We start from the raw sequence: 24,347 nt of genomic DNA, 5'->3' as shown, positions 1-24,347 counted from the left end.
AGCTGGCTACATGTATGAGGGCTGGGCTGGTATCGGGCACATGGCTACAGTACCCTACACCTCAGTCTGCTCAGCCACGGAACTGGTGGGGTGACCCTCTCCTTGCCTGCTTCTTGGGCCAGAGCCAATCATATGACACAAAACGTAAAGCCTTGTATTGACCTCTGATACTAAGCAGGTACCTTCTTCCCTTGGCTACTTAAGAGAAAGAGAGCCAGCAAAGATCTGAATTGATTTTTTTTTTTATTAGTTCTGGTTATTTGTAGTGTTTCTCTTACCCATGAAAGTCTAGAACAACTCTGCCCACAAGCCAAGCACAAAGCAAACCCGAGTTTATTTGTGTTACAGGTGAAGGGAGAAAGCGTCAGTTCACTATGATCTAATGTAATTACATACCACCGACCTCATTTCAAGTATTTTATAGTATTTCTGGGCCGTGCCACTGCTCACACATCCCAGTGTCTCATTTGGAAAGCATAGTGTCTCTTACTAAATGAAAATAAAATGGTCTCAGGATGGTATCCATAGGGTGGAGGCTTAGCTGCTTCCCTTTGTGTCTGGAAGGGCAGCCAGCAAGCCAGACCGAAGAGAAAGAGCCCTTTCTTCGTGTCTGTCAGAGCAGGTGACTTGTCTTGGCCGACAGGCTCAGAATGTCACCCTTCAGCTCCTTTTACAGCTCCCAGGTGATGATGCTGTCACCAGGACTCACCAGCGTTTGCTTGGGGAAGAACACGCTGTAACCCTCTCGGGAGGACTCACATTTTCGTTGTACCTTTCCTCTTGCTTGGCTCTCAGCAGCTTCCTGAGGCTGTTGTCTACTGATTGGCTCACCTGTCACAGGCAGTCCAGTGGGTTAGGTATGACCTCTCCCTGCTGAAAGCTGTCAGCCTCTGTGTGCTCTCCTACATGTGGAGCCAGGTGACCTAGAAGGACCTCCGATGTGCCTCTTTAGGAGTGGGGATCTGCCAGTGTGCAGAGGAAGCCAGATGCCAAGGAAAGAAGGAAGGAAGTCCAGGGTGGGTACCAGATGAAAGCAGGTCTGATATGAAGCTAAGGAGGCCAACAAGAGCCAGGAGCTGGATCAGCATGGCCTAAAGGCTATGGCAAGGTGTCTAGCTGTGTCTCGGGATAGAGTGAAGCCACTGGGTAGTAGTCAGTGCCCCTGGATGGTAGTCAGAGGTGAGTGTCATTGGATTCGGATTTTCAAAGCATCAGATTGGCTGCTGTGCACAGAATGAGTTGGAAGAAGCCAATTAGGACTTGGGATCCCCCAGGCTAGGGTTGGGCTGAGGGTAGATGGGGTAAATGCCTCCTAAGCCAGGGCCATTGGATGGCCTTGATTCCCTGGTAGCTATTTTTTAAGATTTTACTTATTTTTATTTTATGTATATGAGTGTTTTGCCAAGTGTGTGTGTGTGTGTGTGTGTGTGTGTGTGTGTGTGTGTGTGCATGCCTGTTGCTCAGAGAAGTCAGAAAAGGATATTGGATTTCCTGAAACTGTAGTTACAGCTGGTTGTGAGCTACCCTGTGTGTTGTGGTGCTGGGAACTGAACCCAGGTTCTCTGCAATAGCCATCTCTCCAGCCCACCTTAATAGCTTTTGTACCGTCCATGCCACTTAAAGGAATGATTTGGACTCTATTAAATAGTTCATTAGAGATGCCATAATGCACTGCTGTATACTGGGTGGGCACAAATCACCGACAGTTATTTCCTCACAATTGTGGACATAGAAGTCCCTGGGTGGGTTCAGGCAGGGATGGTTGCTATTGAGGCCCTCTGTGTGACTTGCAGGTAACTACTCCTACACATGCATTCATGACCATTGGTGAAGCCTGTGTCTTTACTTCCTCTTATCAGGACACCGGCCATGTTGGATTAGAGCCTACCTCGTGACTTCATTTTAACTTAATCTTCTTCTCAAAACTCTGAGATGCTAGTGTTTAGAGATTCAGTCTATGAATGGGGTCGGGAGGCGGGGTGCATCATGATTCAGCCCTTGGGCAGTCCCTCCTGATGTAGATAACCTTTAGTATTTCTATTCTCCCTCCCCAACCTCCCCTCCCAGCCTGTAACCACACTGTGCACAGTGAAGGTTGTGTAACACTTTGATGGATTTCATTTGGGTTTTGGTCTTCCACCCAAATGGTGGTGCGATTGTTATTATAACCATGGGGATTTCCTGCGCTGGTTACTGCTTTGGAACAAATCTGTTACATTTTACTTTCTCTGTGGCCTCAAGAAACACTTGCTCTAGGAAACAGCTGTCAGGTCCATCCCTGAGGGGAAAAAAAACTCTTTACCTCCTCATCTAATGTGTGGGTGTTTCCAGATGTTGGTTGTATGTCCACAGGAACACTGCAGGGCTACCCACAGTCCCTCCTCAAATGCCGTACAGTCCGATGGCCAGCTGAGAGAAGCGCATAAATCACTGTACTGCGTGTGAAGTGCGCCGGAGGGCAGAGGTTTTCCAAGCGTCATCCTCAGGGTCTCAACACTGGCATCATGTAGGAATTGGCTAGAGTGAGGCATGTTCTCGGCGCTTGTCCTAGAGCAGCTGAACCAGAAGCCGCAGGGTGGAGCCTTGCGATCTGAGTTTTGACAAGACATCCAGGAATTCAGATGCCTGCTCAAGCTGGACGGCATAGCTTAGCCCCAAGAAACTCGTGCCATGAGATTTCAAAGAAAAATAGCTCATGTGTGGAGTGGGGACGAAAGGAAAACCCGAGACTATTTCTAGAAATGTGGCGCATATGAGAAAGGCCTCGAAGAGTGGGTAGGATTTTTATATTTATATGGAGAAGATCATATTTACTACAGTTGCCATCTGCATGTTTATGTATTTCTTTTGACAAAAGTAATTAGCAGCCTGGACTCTAACTAGAAAGATCTGCTAGCTGTCCCTTGCTTGCGTTTTAACTGGCTCACTCTGCATGGAGGCTTCCGCCAACATATGCTCCATTCTAGAACTGGCGATTGCAGTCGGGGGCACGTGGCTGGAGGCTTGCCCCCGTTCCCAACACAGCTTGAACTGGAGGTAGGGATTCTAGCTCTGTATCTGAGACAGCGCCGTTCAAAGCGTCTTTGAATCTCACAGTGGGAAGGAACTGCCAAAGTTATCTAGTCATTTAACCCAGCTAAATAACCTCTGAGTCGGCCTTGAAGGATGGATGACATCAGGACACAGTGTAGACACGTACCTATTTTGCCAGACCGTTGAATGACTCCACAGAACTGTGGACACACCATGGCCTGAGGACCGGTTCTGATCTACCTCCTGTCTTCACAGGCACAGTTTGCTTGGAATACAAGCGTGCCTGCTCACTGATATGTTGGGCCATGGCTGTTATGTCCTATCATAGCACAAGTTCCTAATCCTCTCTAAGTGACCAAAACCCAGTACAGACTACTTCAAGTGTCCCTTGGTTCCTCCATCTTTGAAGTCCAGGATGGAAAACTGTGGCTTGAGATCCTCTGTGGGACAGTGGCTGAGTCGTGTCTATACCTCCTACTGTGGGGCTTCTCCCTGGTCACCCATCCAGCTGGACTCTCCAGGCTCCCCCACCCATGTACGTTCTGCTCCACCCAGGCCCCTCTGCAGAGTGCAGGTGTCTCTTCCGCTGTCCCGTGAACCCTAGACTTGGAGTCAAAAGTCCTGAGTTTGCTACTAAACAGCAAAAATATGAGATGGCAGGATACAGTGGCAATCAAAACAAAATCCTGGATGAATATAAGGGGTTGCTTTTATCCTCTTAGAATCAAAGCATATTTAAGCTGGCAAGAAGACTAACGTTTATCCCATCCTCATAATCTGAGTGAAAGAAAAGATCCATAAATGTGTTTTAGTTGGCTCATATTATATTCTTTTTTATTTTTGTTTGTTTGGTACTTGAGCCAAAATATTTAAAAAGAAAAAAAAACTGGTAGTTTTACTTTAAAATCCAAGTTTCCAATTTCACTGAACCTGTGTCCCCACAGGGTAGGGATCAGTTGAGAGCAAGTAGGGGCATGCCTCTGGGACAACAACCTGCTTCTCCCTTTATCTTGTCCCAGCCCCATCGCTCACTGTCCCCTTTAGCACTGAGTTCACGCTTCTTGACTTGATGTAATTGTGCATCTGCTAACCAGCGATCTGGCCTCTCACCCTGTAAACTTTATGTGCTCACAGCCTCAACCACACTTAGGAAGCATACTACCCTGAGAGGCCACCTGTGTCGTCACAGGGCGTCTCTGACTTGGGGACAGTTTTCTTCCCATGATCAACCTACTTAGCATGCCAAAATGCTGTGGCTTACCACAAGTCTTTCAAATATTGAAGGGTTGGGAACAAAGTATTCAAGATGGTGGTCTGTTTACCCTGCCTGATGGGAGTATGTTTGTTCCCACCTCCCATCTTTATGAATGAACCCCCAACATGATTTAAGATGGAGTATATTTTTTGACATCAAGTTTAGTGTTGACTGAAATCTCAACTTTCACATTCGATTTTATTTTTCTTTCATTTTATTTTGGGGGTTGGTTTTGGTTTGGGGGGAGTTTGTTGGTTTTTTTTTGTTTGTTTGCTTTGATTTGTTTTTGTTTGTTTGTTTGTTTGTTTGTTTTGAGACAGGGTCTCACTATATAACTGTCTATTCTGGAATTCACTATGAAGACCAGGCTGGCCTCAAACTCCCAGAGATCCACCTGCCTCTGCCTCCCAGTGCTGGGGCTGAAAGTGTGCGCCACTATACCCAGATAACTTTCACATTCTGAAGAACAAGAACTCGCACACTTTTTCTATAATGAACTGTATGATAAATACCTTGGGCTTTGCAGGTCGTGTGGTCTCTGCTGCTATTGTAATGTGAAAGCCGCCATCAACGATACATCAGTGAATACATCAGGCATGGTTATTGTGACACTTAATCTTGAGGTCAACTTTATTGGACTTGGAGAAGCCTAGATTAATAAAAAACACACCATTGGGCGTGTCTGTGAGAGGATTTCCAGAGAGGGTTAAGTAAGAGTGAAAGACCCACCCTGCATGTGAGCCGCACCATCCAATAGATGGGATGAGAAAGCCAGATACATGTTGCTTCCTGGCTATCACGAGCCAGTCAGCCTCCTCCACCACAGGCTTCTACCACCATAATGTTCTGCCTCACTGCAAGCACACACAGCAATGGACAGAGTGAACCATGGACCCAAACCTCTGAAATCAGAAGCCAAAAACAAGCCCTTTCTTCCTTAAGGTGTTTTAGGTAGTGGTTTGTCACAAGCAGTGAATGGTCTGACTTACACAACTGTGTCCCGTGGAATTGTTCACAAAGACAGACAGGTGTTGGTTTCATGCTATGGAATCATTCAGTAGACCCACAAAATCCGGGTTTGGGGCAGTGTCCCAATGCAATCCAGCTTTTATGGGTTAGCTTAAATGGAACATTTCCAAATAGTTTGCCATGATTCATTTGTGGGATTTTATCTCTCTAGCATCAAGACTCACATAGTACAACTTTTTCATTGATGTTGCAGGATCCCTCAGAGTCTCTGAGACCAGCTGAGATGTCCAGAAAGTCAACATGATTTGTAAACTGACCTCAAGTTACTTTCCTCCCCATCCCCTCAGGAGTATACAGTAGAGGCTTCCAGAGTCAGTGTGTCGCGCGATCACCTTTCTGACAGCTAATGGATGCCCTTCTGTTTTTTTTTTTTTTTTCAATTCCTCAAGTATGATTGCTCATATAATAAGTATTTATATATACAGCTGATGTGGACAAAAGCTCTTTGGCATTCATAAGAAAATTTAATTGTACAGAGGAGTCCCGGAACCTAAACTTTCCAGAAAAGCTGACATGGTAGGATCCTGACTACACTTTCCCTAGGCTGCAAAACTCTGGTCAATGTCTGGTGTGGCCTTCCAGGTGCCCTCAACAAGAATATCACTTTCTCTTAGGCAGGAGCTAGGCTGATCACTGTGTTTCCTGTTTGCACATGGTTGGGCACTAAGCAGGCTTGTTTCATTTTTTAAAATCTTTATTGTACGTGTGCCGGGTGTTATGCTTGGCATTGAGACTAGAGAGCTGAGTTCAAAAGTACCCTCTGCCTTTGGTATTGGAGAAGAGTCTTTGAGAGACATAGAGAGCAAACAAATAATTATCTGAGTCCCTGCTGAGAATACCATCGAGAGAGAGTTCCTAGGACTACAAGAACCAATGACACAGAGTTGACATTGCTGAGGGGAGTTGGTAGACAGCATTTGCCCTGAGAATTGTGGGACGGAGAAGTTCTATCTAAAACAGGATTTCTTAACTTTGAAGTTCTATCTAAAACAGGATTTCTTACTTTGACCCTTACAAACATCTTAGACCAGATAGTTCCATGTTAAGAGGAGAAAGAGGAATTGCCCTGTGCGTTATAGAATGGTTACTAGTGTGAGGTGTCAATAACATGTCTGCACACACCACAGTTTTGACAACCAAACATGTCTCTGGGTGTTGCCAAATAACCCTGGCTGGGAGTTGTCCCTAGCTGAGAGCTGGTGATCTAGAAGAGGGTTATGGTTGGAAGGCCACTATGGTGAGTGATGCTCATGTTTGAAACGGCCGCAATGGAGAGGAAGCTGACCTGGAGAGATACGGAGGTCATCTATCTGTATTCAGCTTGATAGTGGGTAGACAATGGAGGAGACTAGGAGGTGGCAAGGGATGACTTTCGTTTGCATAAATGACACTAATATAAGCTGACTATGAGGCCTCAAGGTCCAGGGCTTAAAATACATGACAGTGGGGGGAGACGCCTTTGCCCTTCTCTCTACCAGCATAACTACCTGAGTTATTCATCTTTGCCTGGTAAGGGATGGCTACAATAACACACCCAAAATATGCTTTCTAAAAGAAATGACAAGTTTATGGGTATAAGGATAACCCATTGGGAGTCAGCTTAATACTAGGCCGGTTTAGCAAAGTAATAGTAGTAGGTTCTCCCTTCGGACCTATGACCTGTCAAGCCCCGGGTTCTCAGTGCATCTCTCAAACCTCATCAGAGAAGCTTCCTTTAGCAGACGGAGATTAACACAGAGATCTGCAGCTGGTCAAGGATAAGACAAAGAAGAAGAGACTGTGAAGTTCTCAGCCCGAAATAGGACATCTGTATCATATCTCCCTCCTTCCAGGGCTCAGGGATCCTTGCAGAAGAGGGGACAGGAAGGGACTCAGAGCCAGAGGCAGTGGATGGATGTCAGGAAACACTGTTCTTCCCAGACATGACAGGGACGTCCCACGTATGAACTCACAGCAGTCGTGACAGCAGGGACAAGACATGCAAAAGCTCAAACCAGACGAGAGACAGGAGGCAGCCATGGAGTGTCACCTCTGGCTGAGAAGCCGTGGGTAATTGATAGCTAACAGGAAAGGGGGAGTTAGGTTTCTTTAAGGATGTAGGTCAGCCACACTCCAGTGGAAGGCCACATAGCCAAGAGTGTACATGTAGCACAAACTGAACCCAATGGTTATGTTTTTTTAAGGAGCACATCAAGTTGGGTAGGTATAGAATGAAGAGCTAGTTCTTGGAGGATTTGGAGAAGGAAGTAAATATGCTCAAAATACAATGTATGAACTTCTCAATGCATTAATAAAAATAACTTAAAATAGGAAAAGAAATGATAACTTTGGAGAAGAAAAACCATCTGCTGTGGCTGAGAGAGTGAAGTGTGTATTTAATCTAACAGCAGCGGGACAGTATTTCAATGCCAGTTGATTTTTTTCAAACATTCATGAAAGTTGGCAAACATACTGCAGAAATATACTTTGTAATACCCAGGAGGAGGCTGGCACATTATCTGATAACACTATTTGTGTTCTCGCCTTAGCGCTGCGGAATGCTTAGCTTTCCTTTCTAGTTACGAACTCAAGGGTTCTCATCTTTGGGTGAGCAAAGGGATGTCCAGGGGAGTTTGTTTAGAGTGTGACATCTGGGGTGGAGCCCCACCATTGTATTTTAACAATCCCCAGCCCACCTTCGGGAATTCCACAGCAGATGGTCAGCTGACCACTTTGAGAAATGTCTTGCAGTGAAAAGTGCCTTGGAGGAAACTGTTGTGATTCCTATCCATCATTATCCTCTGCTCTGGGACAAGTTTATATCTCCCAGCACTCCTGTTTCTATCCAGAGCTGTTCTGACAAGTTTTCTCTACTGTCTAGATGTGCCCAGACCATAGTCCCCCGGGTTCTGTACAGTGCTTGTGGCAACAGATGCTGGGTCCTAGCTAGACTGGCCTTAACAATCTAGACATATTTATTTTATGTCACAGAAAGCAAAAGGAGGTTCAAAGGAGCTCACTGAAGGTTCTTAGGTCCCCAGATGGTTTCTAAAGTGGCTTAAAATTCAACATGAGCGCACAGTTCCACCATCGAATATGGATAACAATACACACTGGAGAAAACCTTCCCAGGACCCCATTCTAACCACTTAACCTCCAAAAGATTTCTCTGGTGTCTCATTGGCCAGTAGTTCATCATATGTCTTTTGCCTAAATCAACCCATTGGCAAAGGAAAAAAGTTACTAGGATTCATTTTCACCAGTCAGGATTCCCTCCCCAAGATGAATAGGGATTACCACCTTCTCTGAAAGCCATGTCTCCTCTGAAGAGTCTAGTAAGAAAGAAGTTCAAGAAGCAAAAGGGAGAACTGGCTGTGGAGAAGGCAGGTGCTGGGTCTCCTTCCTCTCCTATGAGACCTTCTCCATCCTTCCCCAGACTAGAGCCAGAGTCAAAGGCAAGCAGGAGTTGGGTCTACTTGGACCATCCCATATCTTCAGTTAAGCTATGGGTCATGTTATCTCATTACACACACACACACACACACACACACACACACACACACACTAGTGACCCTAAAGTACCTACTCAATTTAAATTGATGGCAAGCTATAGTTTGGATGGAAAACTAAGTATGAGGACATAGCTTAGCTATCTCCAAAGGACAAACCCCAACTCAAACTTACATCTTTCTAGAGCAGGGGAAGAGGGTAGACTATACCATATTGGTTTGTATAATCAGAAAGTTCAGACACACAATAGCTCTAGGCCCGTAAAGATCCACAGACTCCAATAAGGCACCCAGACACCTGTTCACACTCAGCTCTGAGGCCGTCTCCAAGAGGCGGCCCTCAGACTGTCTCCTACTGGCTCAGTAAGGCAGGCACCTTCCCCGAGAGCTCCTCCAGAAAAAGAAAAAAAAAAGTCAGGAGGGTTAGGTCATGTGCCTGCCATTAGCCTAGCAAGGGGCTAGCACCCTCTGGATGGGCCAGGTCCTGACTGCTTGGCCATTGTGTCCTGGGACAGTGTCGATCCTACCCATATTCTGTGGAATGGCTTCTCACAGCAAAGAGATTCCATTGCCAGAAGAAGCTGTGAACAGACGCTGAGCATGCAAAACAACAGATGTCCACTATAGTTATGGGTGAAAAAAGCTGTTCCCAGGGTACTATACCCAGACTAAGCCACCATCGAGAGCCTCTTGTTCACACACACAGAGATCAAACATTTCCTGCATATTGTAAAAATTAAATTTGAAAGTTGAAATGATCATTTGTTGCCCAGATTAAAATGGGAGCTTTTGTCCGTTGGTGTAGTAAAATCTTTCTATTGTTTTCCTCATAAATGATACCTAAAAGTTTTCTCTCTCTCTTTCCTCTATTGCCTTTTGATCTTTTTCTTGGCTGCTTATCAGGTCTTGACTTCTTGGTCCCACAAATCAAGGACCAGCAACCTATTAATAACTATAAAAAATGGCCTTTTCTTTCCAAGGGCCAGCAAGATGGCTCAGCAGGGAAAGGAATTTGCCCTGCAAGCCTGGTGGTCTGAGTTCTATCCTCAGTACCCACGTAAAGACAGAAGGAGAGAAACAACTCCACAGCTTTTCCTCCGACCACATGCTCTCTATGACACCTGTGCCTTGGGACACATACATACATGCACACACACACACACACACACACACACACACACACACACACACACACTAATTAGTTAAATATTTTAATTTCTATCATTCATTTTCTTTTCTTTCTTAGTTAGAATAATCATGCCACATAAGTACAAAGTTCTACCGTAGAGGGTAGCTACTTAGTGATGTGTTTCAATCAGTCATTCTCCTGACAAATATGAAGTGAGTGCCTGCTGTACCTGGTACTAGATCAGCGGTTCTCAACCTTCCTAGTGCTGTGGCCCTTTAATACAGTTCTTCCCGTTGTGGTGACCCCCAACCATAAAATTATTTCATTGCTACTTCACAACTATAATTTTGCTACTGTTATGAATCACAGTGTAAATATCTGGTATGCAGGATATCTGATGTGCAAGCCCTGTGAAGAGGTCATTCAACACTCAAAGAGGTTGAGAACTGATGTACCAGATGACCCACTAGAGACAAAATCATCACCACCGTCATCACCACCAACATCATCATCACCACCGTCATCATCACCACCATCATAATCACTATCACCATCACCACCATCATTATCATATATACCTTACTGTAGCCTGGAACTTCCCGTGGGGTAAAAAGTATGTTCATCTTTATAGTTCCTCAGTGTTTAACTTTCAATAATAGCGTCATAGTTATGATTATTGTGGCAAGCTTTCTGTTGCATGTTCTGATTCTTTCAAAAATCCTGGAGTAAATATTATTATTCCATCTTACAAAATAGAAACCAAGACTCATGACATATCACTCACAGCCTGTGAGAGACAAAGCCTACATATGAGCCCTGATCTGACAGGTTCTGTAGCCTAGTCTCTCTCCACACTTGCCCAGTAGGAAATGGAAACTGGCTTCTGTTTTCCTGTACAGGTTAAAGTTTGGATGCACTACCTCACATGCAAAACCTAGGCTTCAGACTTGGAGCTATGACTGTTTGAGTGAGGATAAGCCTTTAAGGCCTGCTCCTGGTAGCCAAATGCTCCTAACCACAGGCAGATATCCTGTGAGGCTTCAATTAGCTCCAATTCCATGTGTCTCCAATCTCATAACCCTCTCTGAAGGACCTTGGATTTCAGGCTCTTTATTGGAAAAATTATGAAGCTAGATCTAAACCAGATGTCAAATAGAACAATCTAGAATAAGGAAAACACTCTACTTCTGTATTGTCCAGGATGGCAGCTTAGTAGTCTGTGTAGTTATTGAGCACTTGAACTGTCTAATATAACTCAGAACTGAAGGTTAAATCCTTCTTGTTTTGTTGTATTTGTTTGTTTGTTTGTTGTTGTTTGAGACAGGGTTTTTCCGTATAGCTCTGTCTGTCCTGGAACTCACTCTGTAGACCAGGCTGGCCTCAAACTCAGTGATCTGTCTACTGTGCCTCCTAAGTGCTGGAATTAAAGATGTGTGCCACCACCGCCTGGCTTGAATGACAAATCTTAATGAATTTTCATTTAAATGACCACATGACCAATGCTTCCTACCACATTAGACAGCCTATAGCTAGAATCATCTCTGTCTCTCTTCCTGCCTCTGACAGACCATTATCAGATCTTGAAATCAATTTATTTGGCAGCAGACAGCATTTTTTTTAAAAAATGGAATAAAATAACAGGATGGAATAGAACAGAAAAGAAAAAGAAAATGTGAGTATATATTATTTGTGCTAGGCTTTCATAGTGATACCTTGCTTCATAAATTTATATCCTGAGTCTTTGTGTAAAAGAAAATTTTTCCAGTGGGTCACAGCCCAAAAGAAGTTAGAAAATTGCTTCCTGGCCCTGAGTAATGTCTTTGAAACCTTGAGAATATCAAGCTTATATGGTGCATCCTCCTCCAGCCCGGAGCTCTGCAGGACCTCATTGCAGGAATAGTCTGTCCCTCTAGGTCCTACAGGCATGTGAACAGCATGTGGCTTGTCTCAGATAGTAATTGAAAGTGACTTGGTGGTCATCTGCCTATATGGATGCTGAGATCCAAGATGATGACCTACAGGCAGAGTTTCATTTTCACAGACAGGTCCTCTTTAGGATTGGCAGATTTTTTTTTCCATGACCAAAGTCCCCGGGACCCAGTAGTTTCCCCCCACTTTGGGTAGCTAGTCTCTTCAGTTTGGGTACCTTGGTTCAGTTTTGCCATCCACATCATCTGCCCCTGAAGGTACCGTGTGTTACAACCCGTACTAGCTATATGGCTATATATTCAATTATCTAGAATCTGAAAGAAAGCTGGGAGATCCCAGAATGAAGCTATTAACTTTATAGGTAGGAAAACAAGCACCCAGAAAAAGGGAAGGGAAGTCCTAAGACTTCCCAAAGAGTGAAGTGTGGAGGAACAGGTTCTCTCGCAAGGAAGACAGAGGAACGATGGAGGAAGGGGGAGTGGAAGGAGACAGGAGGGGATAAGAAAGCAGAGGCTGGGAGGGGAGTTGGAGATGGTTAGCACCCTCATAGCCTGGGCGGGGGGAGGCCTGCAGCTAGGTCGGGCGTCTGTGGAGCAGTACAGAGAGGAGATTCTTGTGAATATCATGGAGGTCATGAGGAGAGCATTGCAGGACTCTGAGCATTTGGGCCAGGACTTGCCACCCCCAAGAGAGCCTCAAGAAACCCCAAATATCTGAGAGAGCTTAAAGTAACTTCCGTAATTCCATAACTTGTGCCCTGCCCTCAGATAGAACGTTCCTGGCCTGAAACCCAGGGTTTCCCCCATGTTTCCCTCGGGTCTGACGTAGCCAGCATGATGAGGACCACAGGTGGCTTCTTCCCTTCTCAAGGGTGCATCTGTAAAGGGAGAGGTGTGGCTCGGGTGAGGCAGGAGCAGATTGGGGTGAACATGACCTATTTCGACTGCCATGGCTCTGAGTCCAGCTACCTGGCTTCTCAGCTAGGATCTGAACCCCGAGCCTTCGAGTGCCTACAGTTCCAGAGAGAGACTGATCATGGCTAAGGAAAAGGGAAGAGCGGGGAGCCATGGTGATCTGTAAGACCTTAAACTCAAACACCAGGCCACCAAATAAGGCATGTCTGGGAGGTGCATCCAACCAAGCAACAATTGGTCCAGGAAAATTCCCTGAATAACTACCAGGACAGTATTTGCAATGTATTTGCAATCTATGTTGGGGCAGAAGGGAGGAACTTAGAAACCTCTAGGTATTTCTAGAAAATTAGATGTTTCTCTGTCCCTCCACTCTAATGAGAAAACCTCTGAATGCAGGGGAACCAGTTTGCTGGCTGATATTCCCGGGATTTCTCTACAGTGCCTGGGAGCTGGATGGCCTGCCAGGGTCTCAGGAAACAAACATTGTCTAAATATCGAAGCCTCTGGCTCAAGGGCCAGGGCACCGAGTCCTTCAGCACAAAGTCAGCTGCTAACTCCTGAATGCCTCCATTTTCCAACATGGTTCCCGGAAACCCAACAAAACCCGAACGCTATTTTTTTTTTTTCAGATAAGCAATGAAGTGATCCTGGAAACCGGGGCCCGCCAGGCTAGAGTGAGACAGCCACATTCTCCTTGTTGAGGATGCCCAGGCAGTTCTGACATCCTGATGATTCAGCAGGGAAAAGAGCTCTTCCTTTTCTTTGGGGTGCTCTGCACAGGAGATACTGCTGAGGACACCCCACCAAAGAGGGGGACAAAAGAGAAGGGTGGGCCTCTCCTGGACCTACTGATGCCTAGCACACTCAGCTCCAGCCTTTCTCTGGGTGGTGACTTCAGTCACATTAATTATCCCCTGTGGGCCTTGGAATTCCCTGCGGTGTCTGTCTCGTGGGTGGTTGTGAGAATTAAACGATATGATGGCCGATATGATGACTGTAAAGCGCTTAGCGCGGGTTTGGCACGTGATGATTGCACAATTAATGTTAGCCACTTTATGCACTTTCTGGGCTTCGCCGTGTTACTCACTGGGTGCTTGTGAAGGAGATGAGGGATAAGAGAGCTGGGGTTGATTGATGGGAGCCCTCTCCAAAATAGAAAGAAAAAAAAAAAAAAGAAAAAGGCTGGCAGAGACCTAATACAGTCTCCCTTTCTCCACCCATCTCCCTTGCCTGTTCCCAGCCATGCTTACACAGCTTTGGATAGCGGGGTTGGTAAAACCCCATAGCCAAGATGGCCAAGCAATATCTTTGAAGCGCTGAAAGCTGGCGCCTTCCCTCCATTCAGTGAACAAGGCCTCGGGGTCAGGAAGGGCCGCAGAAAGCAGGGCCGACTGAGAAGTTTCCTGGCTTTAGAATTTCCAAAGCCTGTGCCTTCAGAAGAACAGAAGGGCTTTTGCCGCCACTTCATATGGTCAACACAAAGCGTAAATTAGGGAGGACAGAGAGAACTCCTATTTCGCGGAGCTAGCGGGATTATTCCTCTGCCTGGGGGCAGGGAGGGGGCTCAGTGGACAAGAAAGGAAAAGGCACATCTAAACGGAGTCCTTAGACGGGAACCCAGCGCCAGCCTCAGGATAGAGCCCATGGACACAGGCACAGTCAACAGCAGACAGGGTGGGAGGGGAGGCAGGAAGGGGTAGTGACTCAAACAGGGTTTCCACTTATAGCAAAAGAGAAACAGATGTATATATATAGAGAGAGACCTAATTCAAGTCGAGCCAGGGGGAACCTGTGAGAAATCAGTGTGTCCCTGAGTGTGTGGCGGCCACTTGTGCCTCCTCGCTCACGATGCTCACTGCCATGAAGCCCATTTCGTGTCGGACCCATGTCCTTCTGCTGTAGCTGTCTGGGGCAGCAGCTGGCAGGCGCGGGCAACCTGTCTGGCCAAGAGCTTGCTGCTCTGACATATGTAGCAACAACACTCTCTGGAAGAAGGCGGCCGTGACTGGGAAGCGTGCTGGTGAGCCTGGCAGCAGGGCTGCAGAGGGCATTCCATTACCTTCCAAGAGGCCTCGTGTGTATCAGCCCGTGCTCTCAACCTGCTGATGTGGGAAACTACAGCCAGGCCAGGGCCATCTTTAGGGAGACCTGGGGAACGGAGAGACTCATACCTCCACCCGGCTAGAGATGCCAGCCCCTACAGAGTATGTCTCTCCTGAGGATCAGCATGCACACCTGACAAGCTCTCTCGGCCGGTGCCAGGGAAACTGCTCAGGGCTGAAGTTCTCTGGCCTGAGAACAGTCATCATGGCTTCTTCGTCCTCTGGTAAGGGTCCTGGATGGCATGAGCATGAGTCCTACTCTGTTCTCTCGGATCCTCTAGTTATCGTTTCTGGATCTTTTCTAAATGGCTCTTAGGTAAATAAATGGTCATGGTCCGAGGAAGCTAGATGTCCTTGCAGCTGCCCATCCCCAGTGCTCCTCCAGAAAAGCCTCTGCCCACAGACCACCGCTGTGGTCAGAGCATGGGTCTCAGAGTCAGACTGGCTGGCCTTTTATTAACGGTGCGACCTTGAGTATGTAGCCTCGTCCGCTGTCCCACAGTATCGTCACCCATAAAATAAGGGGAGTGGTGTTCCTCCTTGAGTGACGGAAACTCCTTGGGAGGACACGTGCAGCTTCTTGAGCTCACTTCCTGACAAAGAGGAACCCCTCTGAATTTTGTCTATTTCCCTAGCAAACTCTAATTCTGTTTACCCTCCTGCTTCACCCTAGGCTTCTCAATCTTGGAAACTGACCCTGGCCACCCATGCAGCACCAGACCTCAGTGTGGTCATTGGCTTAGGATCTTAGGATAAGCTCGCCCTTTGTAAACTCTCTATCTTCCTATGACCTGGGCTCTGGGCCAGCCCAGCTGACCTCTGGGTTTGCCTACTCTGGTCCGGTTGCTCTAAAACAGACATCCCTGCACTCTGAGGCAAACCTCCATGATTTGTGCAAGTTTGACAACCCCCTCTCCTCCAGGGCTCAGCTTATTCATTTGTTCAGTGGTTCCATGAATCAGTTCGGTCCTTCTTTTATTCATTCATCAAATGAGAAGGAAATGGCAGCATGGTGAGATGAACATGTACTACATGCTTGGTGCTGAGGGTAAACAGGTAGACAGAAGCGTGGTCCTCGCCCTCCTGGGGGCTCCCAAGCAGCTCCCAAGCCAGTGCATATGTATGACCTCTCAGCCCCTTTCTGCTCCAAAGGTCTGAGCATTGTTGTCAGGCACAGACATGGCCTTCTGAGGTCACCAAAACCCCAAAATCACTCACTTATTCTAAATAAGTTCATGCTACCAAAACCCACTCTCTCTTTGGGAACAACAGGTGTGCTCAAAATACATAGCACCGATTTATCTTGTCTCATTCCCGCAGCAGGAAGTGCCCAATTCATACATTCTTCTGCAGCCCACAGAGAGCCTTAAACAGAGAGCCCCAGAGAAGGATGAGGTTGCTCAAAATGGCTAGTGGTCAGCAACCAATAGCTTTATTTTGACAGCCACCAGGAAGGGACAGAAAGGAACCCTTGCTGGATTTGCCCAGCCATAGATTAGAGAACTGTCTGAGCAAGGTTCAGTGGCTGGCTGACAGGGGTAATTTCAGAAGAATTTCTACAATGGATTCAAGATAAGGTCTTTGAAATTGTGGTTTTTTGTTTTTGTTTTTGGTTTTTTTTTTTTTTTGAGCCTAAATAATTTGTCAAAGAGAACCCTGAGCACAATTAAAGTTACTAAATACAAATGCTGAGTTATTCCCATTCTAAAGATAAGGAAATTGAGGGCTCAGTTTTACAACTTGCTCAGTCACACAGCAATCAAGTTAGAAGGCTAATCCAAAGCCCAGCCCATGCCAGCATACAAACGTGCTTTTCTTCTTCTAGTGCAGAGATTAGTGTCTCTCTGGGTTCGGCTTAGGAAGCTAGACCATGCCAATAGGACTGTTTCAACTCTGAAATCAAACCCAACATCCCACCGTGCGTTACCAGATTCATTCCTGTGCAAACCTCCTTTAACTTTTCATACCGCCGCTTTGTGCCGACAAAGTGCCAGAATCCGCACTTGGGTCTCCTTGGTACTTAGCTAGTACTTGAGAACACACTCGGGGTACTTTAGGTCCTAATGAAGTCAGCACGCTGCATGTGGCAGCTGCTGTACCCTGCACCCTGCCTAGGTGTGCATTTCTCTGGGCCCCGGGCCATCGCCAGCTCATTGCTGAAGCAGTGGCTTCTCTGCTGGATGTTTCACCTTGCAACCAGAAACTCTGCTGTTTTTATTACACGTCTAGCCAATTATTCAAGCTGTTAGGCTGTCTCCCAGTCAGTTTAGTTGCTCTTTTAATTATACTCCAGCACAGCATAGGTGCCTCTACTTTTTAAAGAGTATTCTAAAGACACTCTATTAAAAATATGAGAACACTTTTATCTCCAAGGTCAAGAGACCCTTGGGGAGAAGGAAGGAAAGATTGTACAGGTGGCCCTTGGGTAGAAAGAACATAACTTCACTTGTAATGCTTACAAGTGAAACTGTGCCATTATCTGCTTTTAAAGAGACTAATAAATCTGATAACATAAAACAGAGTCTAGTTTAGATGTAAGACCATTTAGCAGAGGAGATTGAGGGTGGAAGAAGAGAAACCCAGGAGCAGACCACAAAGGCAAAACCATTTGTTAATTAGAGCAAGCCTTATAAATCATGTTGTCTTAAGATCCGTGGTGGCCAAGAACAGAGCTGAGACTGGAGAAGTCATATGATTTATCCAAAATTAGAAAACTAGGTACCAACAGAGAGGGAAACAAAACCCAGGTCACTCCCAGCCCTCTCAGAGAAAGGCTCATGAAGGTGTAAAAAGATAGCCAGGGAGGAAACACAGGTGCGGAATCAGATGCTCAGTCAGACTCATTGGAAACAAGCAGATGCTGGGGAGGACGGAGTGGGGGGACCCTCAAACACAGTGGGTGGGGACGTAAATTAGTGAAGCCACTATACAAATCAGCACGGAGGTTCCTAGAGAGCTAAAATTAGAACTGTCATGATCCAGCCATACTTCTCATGGGTATGAACTTGAAGGGATCTAAGTAGACATACAACAGACATGTCTGCACACCACTCTTCATTAAATGACTCTTCTCCAGAGCCAAGTTAAAGAATCAACCTAGCTGCCTATCAACAGATGAATGGGTAAAGAAAATGTGAGATATATACACAATAAAGGTTTTTTTCAGCCACAAAATAGAAGAAATTATGTCATTTGCATATATACGTATATATGATTTTTTTTTTTTTTTTTTGGTTTTTTCGAGACAGGGTTTCTCTGTGTAGCTTTGCGCCTTTCCTGGAACTCACTCAGTAGTCCAGGCTGGCCTCGAACTCACAATGATCCACCTGGCTCTGCCTCCCGAGTCCTGGGATTAAAGGCGTGCGCCACCACCGCCCGGCTTGATTTTTTAAAATGTGTATGTCCCTTCGTACATATCTGTGTGCCACATGCATGGCATGCCCCTGGACACCAGAAGAGGGCATCAGATTCTGTGGAACTGGAGTTACAGATGGTTGCGGGCTACCTATAGGTGTTGGAAATGGAACCCTGGTCCTCTGGAAGAGCAGCCAGTGCTCCTAACCCCTGAGCTCTCTCTCCAGCCCAAGAAAATCAGTGCTTTCTACACAGCTCAGAATCTTGTTTCGAGACCAAATTTAGGATGTGTGGGGGTGTGTATAATTGGTCCCAATTACAAATTGTTTAACAACTTTAAAACTTTGGGGGATAAAAAAAGTGAATAATATGGGCCAGGTGTGGTGGTGCACACCTTTAATACCAGCACTCAGGAGACAGAGGCGAGAGGATCTCTGTGAGTTCTAGACTAACCTCTAGACTTGATAGAGAGATTCTATCTCCGGGGATGGGGAGAGAGAGAGAGAGAGAGAGAGAGAGAGAGAGAGAGAGAGAGAGAGAGAGAGAGAATAGTTTATGTCAAAGGTGCTATCTGTGAGATAATTTATATGCTCTGTTTTTGTAGTACTAGAATATTTACTGTCCAATATGGTAGCCACTGGCCACATATGGCTACTTATATGTAAGCTTATATTAATTAAAATCAAGTTTAACTCAAAATTCAGTTTCTCAGTCTTGCTAGTCAGATTTCAAATGTCCAGCAGCTGCCTACGGCTGGTGACTAGTATACCGAACAATGCAGATATGAACAGTGCGGGTGGAGGCTGTTTCTGCCAGCCCACCCGGCATGCACCACTAGACAGCACTTTCTAAGGGCTGGCAACAGCGATGACTCTCCCCTAAATAATGCAAAAAGACGCCAGAGGTGCCCTGGAAGCATGTCGAGAACATGTCACATAATAATCTATATTGCCTACACTTGACAGTGCCATGCATGGGTTATATCACAAGTAAAGAGAACTGCTGTCCGGTAAGGCTTTCTACCACCCTTAAATAGTGCCCTCACACCTGAGGTAGTCTGGAAATCTCTATGTGAATCAACTTGGAATCTAAAAGACCTTTACCCATGAGATAAATGTGGTAAGTCATGTGAGTGCACCTCACTACTTTATAGGTTTGAAAAGGTGGTGGGGGAATGGAGATAACCAGGAGAAAATGAACAAGTCGGATCTCAGCATTTGGAGTGTGGGAGAGTTCAGTGACGGAGCTTGTTGGGCACATATGTGCAAAGCCCCAGGTTCTGTCTGCTGGCATCACAACTAAAATCAGAATCCAAATAAATAAGCATTTCACAGGAGCTACACATCGCGGAGAGAGGGGGAACATGTTTCCCACACATCCCCATACACATCTACACAAAGAATAAGGTTAGGTTAATTTCCTAATCTAATTAGCCGAAAATACAAAATCTCACTGCTAATAAGATCGCTGTCAAGGCAGGTGCATATGTGGCCTATCTCAGCCCAGCATCCCTGACCCCCCAGAGTTCTTGTTGACACTCTCTAGTATTTAAAAAAAAAAAAATCTTAGCATACCTGTAAGATTAAGTCACACTACCCTTTTATAATCAGCCTCTATCAGCAACCTGGAAGAACTCTCACAGGGGTGCATTAATGTCTGCTAATGATCTACTTAGAAGCATCACACACTCCTGGGGCTTTGGCCACACACAGCATCCTCATGGCAGCATCCTCATCCTGGAGGTGGGATGGAGGACAGAGTAGTTTCAGCTCACAATGACCTGTTCTCCTCATCTACCCACCACCCACCCACCCACCCCCGCCCTCTAATTTTATCTCTTTTGATCAGGCTCAAGACTGAATTCTGATGGAGGATCATGCCTACAAATCTACTTCCCTAAGTTAGAAAAAAATTAATTGACCTTGCATGGTGGCTCTTGAACTATAAGACAGATTGAATAAAAAGTCATAGATGAGCACGTGTGCTGCTGGTCTGGTGGGAACTTGAGAGTCTTCCAAGCTTTCCTCACTGATGGGGATGGCTGTACTGTTTGTTCTTATTTCGTTTTCAGGCTCGCAGCTTTGCTTGCCTTGGCAGTGGTATACCACCATGCTGCTCATATGAGCACGATTTATATTTTCTCACAAGCCGGAGAGGAGGAGGGAGTGTAGTATTTTCTAGGGGACTCTGAGCAGAAATTAGAAAAGAAAGAAAATGTATTGGACTAAAGGGAATGCTTCATGAAATATTCTAGGTGAGGAGAATTGTTTTGAGCTGTGGAGACATGACTGATGGTCATGATTCCAGTCAACATTTCCAGGACAGACACAGATACACACACACACACACACACACACACACACACACACACACACACACACACACACATATGCATGGGTGCATATAGAGACCAGAAGAGGATGTCAGATTCAGAGATGTCAGCTGAAGCTACTGGAAGTTGTGAGCTGCCTGGTGTGGGTGAAGCAAGTACTCCTAACCATTGAGTCATTTCTCAGCCTTTGGCAAGGCAGTTAATGCATTTTTTCCGTGTTAACTCATTTAAATGAGTTAATGATTTCTTTACCTGGCTAATAAAGGCATTTCTTTGATTTATCTTTTCTGTCTTCAATTTAAGACAGAAAAGAAAAAAATGACTAATGGAGAGAAAGATTATGAAATTGAGCCAGGCATCTTGGTGATACTATAATCTTAGCACTTGAGAGGCAGAGTCAGGAAAATTATGAGTTCAAGGCCAGTGAAACTGACTTTTTATGATATTTTTCTTCCACCTTAGCTACAAATTCTCAGAATCCAGTTTCAGGCATAAGCAACCAGGCCATTGCTCTGCAGCACAGTCTTAATTCGGGACACCTGTAAGTAGGAAAGAATTAGAAACGCTGTTCTCTTGTCTTGAAGAAGAGAAGAGAGGATAAGATGAGTTGAAGAGATCATAGACCTCCTGACCATGAAGCTAGCTTGAGGATGATGTGGGTAACACCAGATTTAGTTAGGGAAAATATCAGGTGCCAGATGGAGCAGATAGGACAGTCTTGGTTGTGCTGCACTAAGTCTTGGAGCCATGGCAACAAAGATTTGTTCTTGCTCATAAGGGATGCTTATGCAAGGATCCAGGCTCCAGCATCTTGGGCATCATCAAGATCTCCTTTACTCATAGCTAGGTGAAGAGAAAGGCAATATGCAAATCGAACACTGGCTCCTTGAGGGAATGAATGCACACAATTTCCATTCAGATTCCAATGCCAAACAAGTCACCATGTACACTCCTTCATGTGCCTAGAAAGCATTCAAATGCCAGTGAACAGACAATCACATAGGTTAAGAACCTTGAAAGGATGTGCTCTTTAGATGCCCTCTGTAGTTCAAGAGTCCAAGCAAACTTATTATAATCCATGAAGTCCACATGCCTAAGTGGTGTTTTCAGAACAAGTGTGAACCTGCTAACAGAGTGTGAGCAGATGGTTTTTAACTGTGTCTCTAATTTTGAGTGAAAATAAAGAAACTGAATAATGTTTCATAAAAGACCACTAAGGCTACTACAAGAAATGCAAAGTTACTTCATCAGGTTGCATCAGATGGCTATAAATATCATTTCAACCCTGAGGTCTTGTGATCTAGGCAGGTACCTATTATTCAATTCCAAGATTTTAGGGTGGTTAAACTAACTACATCTCATGAAAAGTAGATGTCAAAAGTAATTGTGAGCAGGTCTAAACAGGAGATTAATAGTGAATAGATCTCTCCAGCACCATCCTATAAACTGACATTTTTCCTGTCACAACCACTTGCTCCCAAATAACCAACATAGAGTTTTAATATTAATTCTAAATGCTTGGACAATAGCTCAGGCTTATTACTAACTAGCTCTTACATTTTTTTATTTAAGGAAGTTTTTTTTATTTGTTTTACATACCAACCACAGATCCCCCTCTCATCTTTACTCCTGCTCCCCTGAACTTCCTCCCAACCACCCACCACCCACCCTCTCCTCTGAAAGGGTAAGACCTCCCATAGGGAGTCAGCAAAGCCTGGTATATTCAGTTGAGGCAGGACCAAGCCCCTCCTCCCCTGCATCAAGACTGAGCAAGACATTCCAGCGTAGATAATGGGCTCCAAAAAGCCAGCTCATACACCAGGGATAGATCCTGACCCCACTTCCAGGGGCCCCTCTACACAACTGTCTCCTGTATACAGCAGGCCTAGTTTGGTCCTATGTAGGCTCCACAGCTGTTGATCTATAGATCTTACATTTTAAGTTAACCCATATTCCTTATTTATGCTCTGCCATGTGGCAGTACCTTTATTAGCATGGCACGTTCATCTCCTGCTCCCTCTGTGTCTGGCTGGAGACTCTTGATTCTGCCTTCCTCCTTCCCATTTTTCTTAGTTTGGTTACCCTGCCTATATTTCCTACCTGGCTACTGGCCAATCAGCATTTTATTAAACCAATTCAAGTGACAAATCTTTACAGCATACAAGAGGATTATTCCACAACACCGCCCAATGTTGACAGTGGCACTTCGAATAGATATGTTGTATAAAACCGCTAACGCATTGTTACAGCCATTTCAGAAATCATTGGAAATTCTGCCTCAATCCAAAGTCAAAACTGATTTAACAATTTCCTTATGGGACTCAAGTGAACAGCTCAAACAGCAGTTTTTGAAATCAGGCATGCTAACACCATACGACCCAATGATACATTTATTTGCTACTTACGTACTCAGACCTGAGCGTCGAAAAGTAGCAGAAGTCTTTGTTTTTCCATAATTAAACTATTAGGTGTCTCTGAGAGGAGAAAACCTTGTAGATCTGTAAACCACTGTAGTTCAGAACACATAGTGGTCTCAAGTCTGCGCCAAGGTGACTGAGGCAGTGCCCCTTAGCACTGCATCCAGTGAAGGCATGAGCAGCGGAAAGTGCCCATAGCGTCTTCAAAACCGAGGCTGCGGGAAAGTCCCACAATGCAACACAGGTGAGCGCTGCCAGGAACAGTTCGACTCGCAACACATTTGATTTCATGTTCATCTTTTTAGCTGCGTATTCAGAAATCTTTTAATCATGCCAGATTTTTTTTTCTTTTTTGGCAATCCTCCCCGGTTCTGTTACATGACCCCATATGAGGCTTTGACCCACAGTTTCAGGAACTGGGCTATACAGGAACAACAGAAAGTATAGTATAGGAAACGCAGAATGAGTAACATGCCTTTGTTATCATTGTCAAGTATCTGTACTATGCACGACAGGATCCGCTTCCCGAGACTGGCCGTGCAGTGGGTTTGTTTACGGCCATATCACACACGTGACTGACACCTCCATCTAAAGCATCACTCCACCAGAGCAGCATCCGGCAATAGGGCCTTTCCATCTCCCATCTGATGCCAAGGGTCCCTTGTCAGGGATCTGACCTTGGCCCGGACCTTATGCAGACCTTATGGCTGCATTCTCTTTCCTCTTTCATTTCTCTCTGTTCAGCAATTTGGCTTCTATTGCTGCAAGGAAGGGCTGGGTGCACGCCTGAGTCTTTGCCTGTTGGAGGAGGCTCATGGGCTCATCTCAGTGCCACTCAGTGCTACCTAAGTTCGGCACATCAGTCTGCTGAGGACTTTTGTTTGATGAGGGGATAATTTCCACCCTTCCTGCTTTTTTATTCTTCTAGTTAAGATTATGATACCTTATGAGTGACTTTTCAAAGAATTAGAACTTCCTAGACAGTGATCTCTTGTTTCTTTTTATTACAGTCCCTTACCAGCAGAGTCCTTACAGTCCCCGGGGCAGCTCCAATGTCATCCAGTGCTACCGCTGCGGAGAAACCTGCAAAGGGGAAGTGGTCCGCGTCCACAACAACCACTTCCACATCAGGTGTTTCACCTGTCAAGGTAGGAGGCCCTGTGGCAGCTCCCTTCTCGGATTCTTGGCTGCTCCCTGCCAGCACATGCTCAGGGACGGGAATAACAAATGGTTGAGATAGCTGTAGAGGCCAGCACTTTCTTCTGAGAATTCACTCTCAAGCGGTGTGGAGCCCAGGGGAATGTTTGAGTGAGATTGGAGCTGGAGGGGTGGATGTGAGGGTAAAGAGGGGGTCCTGGCCACCTC

The 24,347-nt window shown here is 45.5% G+C and overlaps 1 protein-coding gene across 5 annotated transcripts in view; it reads left to right on the top strand.

The window, feature by feature from the left end:
* The window catches only part of Ablim3 (actin binding LIM protein family member 3), a 116,188-nt gene that overhangs the window by 19,095 nt on the left and 72,746 nt on the right, over positions 1-24,347 (top strand). For all 5 annotated transcript variants that reach the window (XM_037197166.1, XM_028890123.2, XM_028890126.2 and 2 more), the window contains one exon: positions 23,993-24,130. In XM_037197166.1, coding sequence (XP_037053061.1) covers positions 23,993-24,130 — 138 coding nt within the window. The remainder of the gene's footprint in view (positions 1-23,992; positions 24,131-24,347) is intronic.

Source organism: Peromyscus leucopus, chromosome 19 (genome assembly GCF_004664715.2).
Source record: "Peromyscus leucopus breed LL Stock chromosome 19, UCI_PerLeu_2.1, whole genome shotgun sequence".
Taxonomy (NCBI): domain Eukaryota; kingdom Metazoa; phylum Chordata; class Mammalia; order Rodentia; family Cricetidae; genus Peromyscus; species Peromyscus leucopus.
Note: the sequence above shows the minus strand (reverse complement) of the source record. Positions and strands in the feature narration are given on the sequence as shown.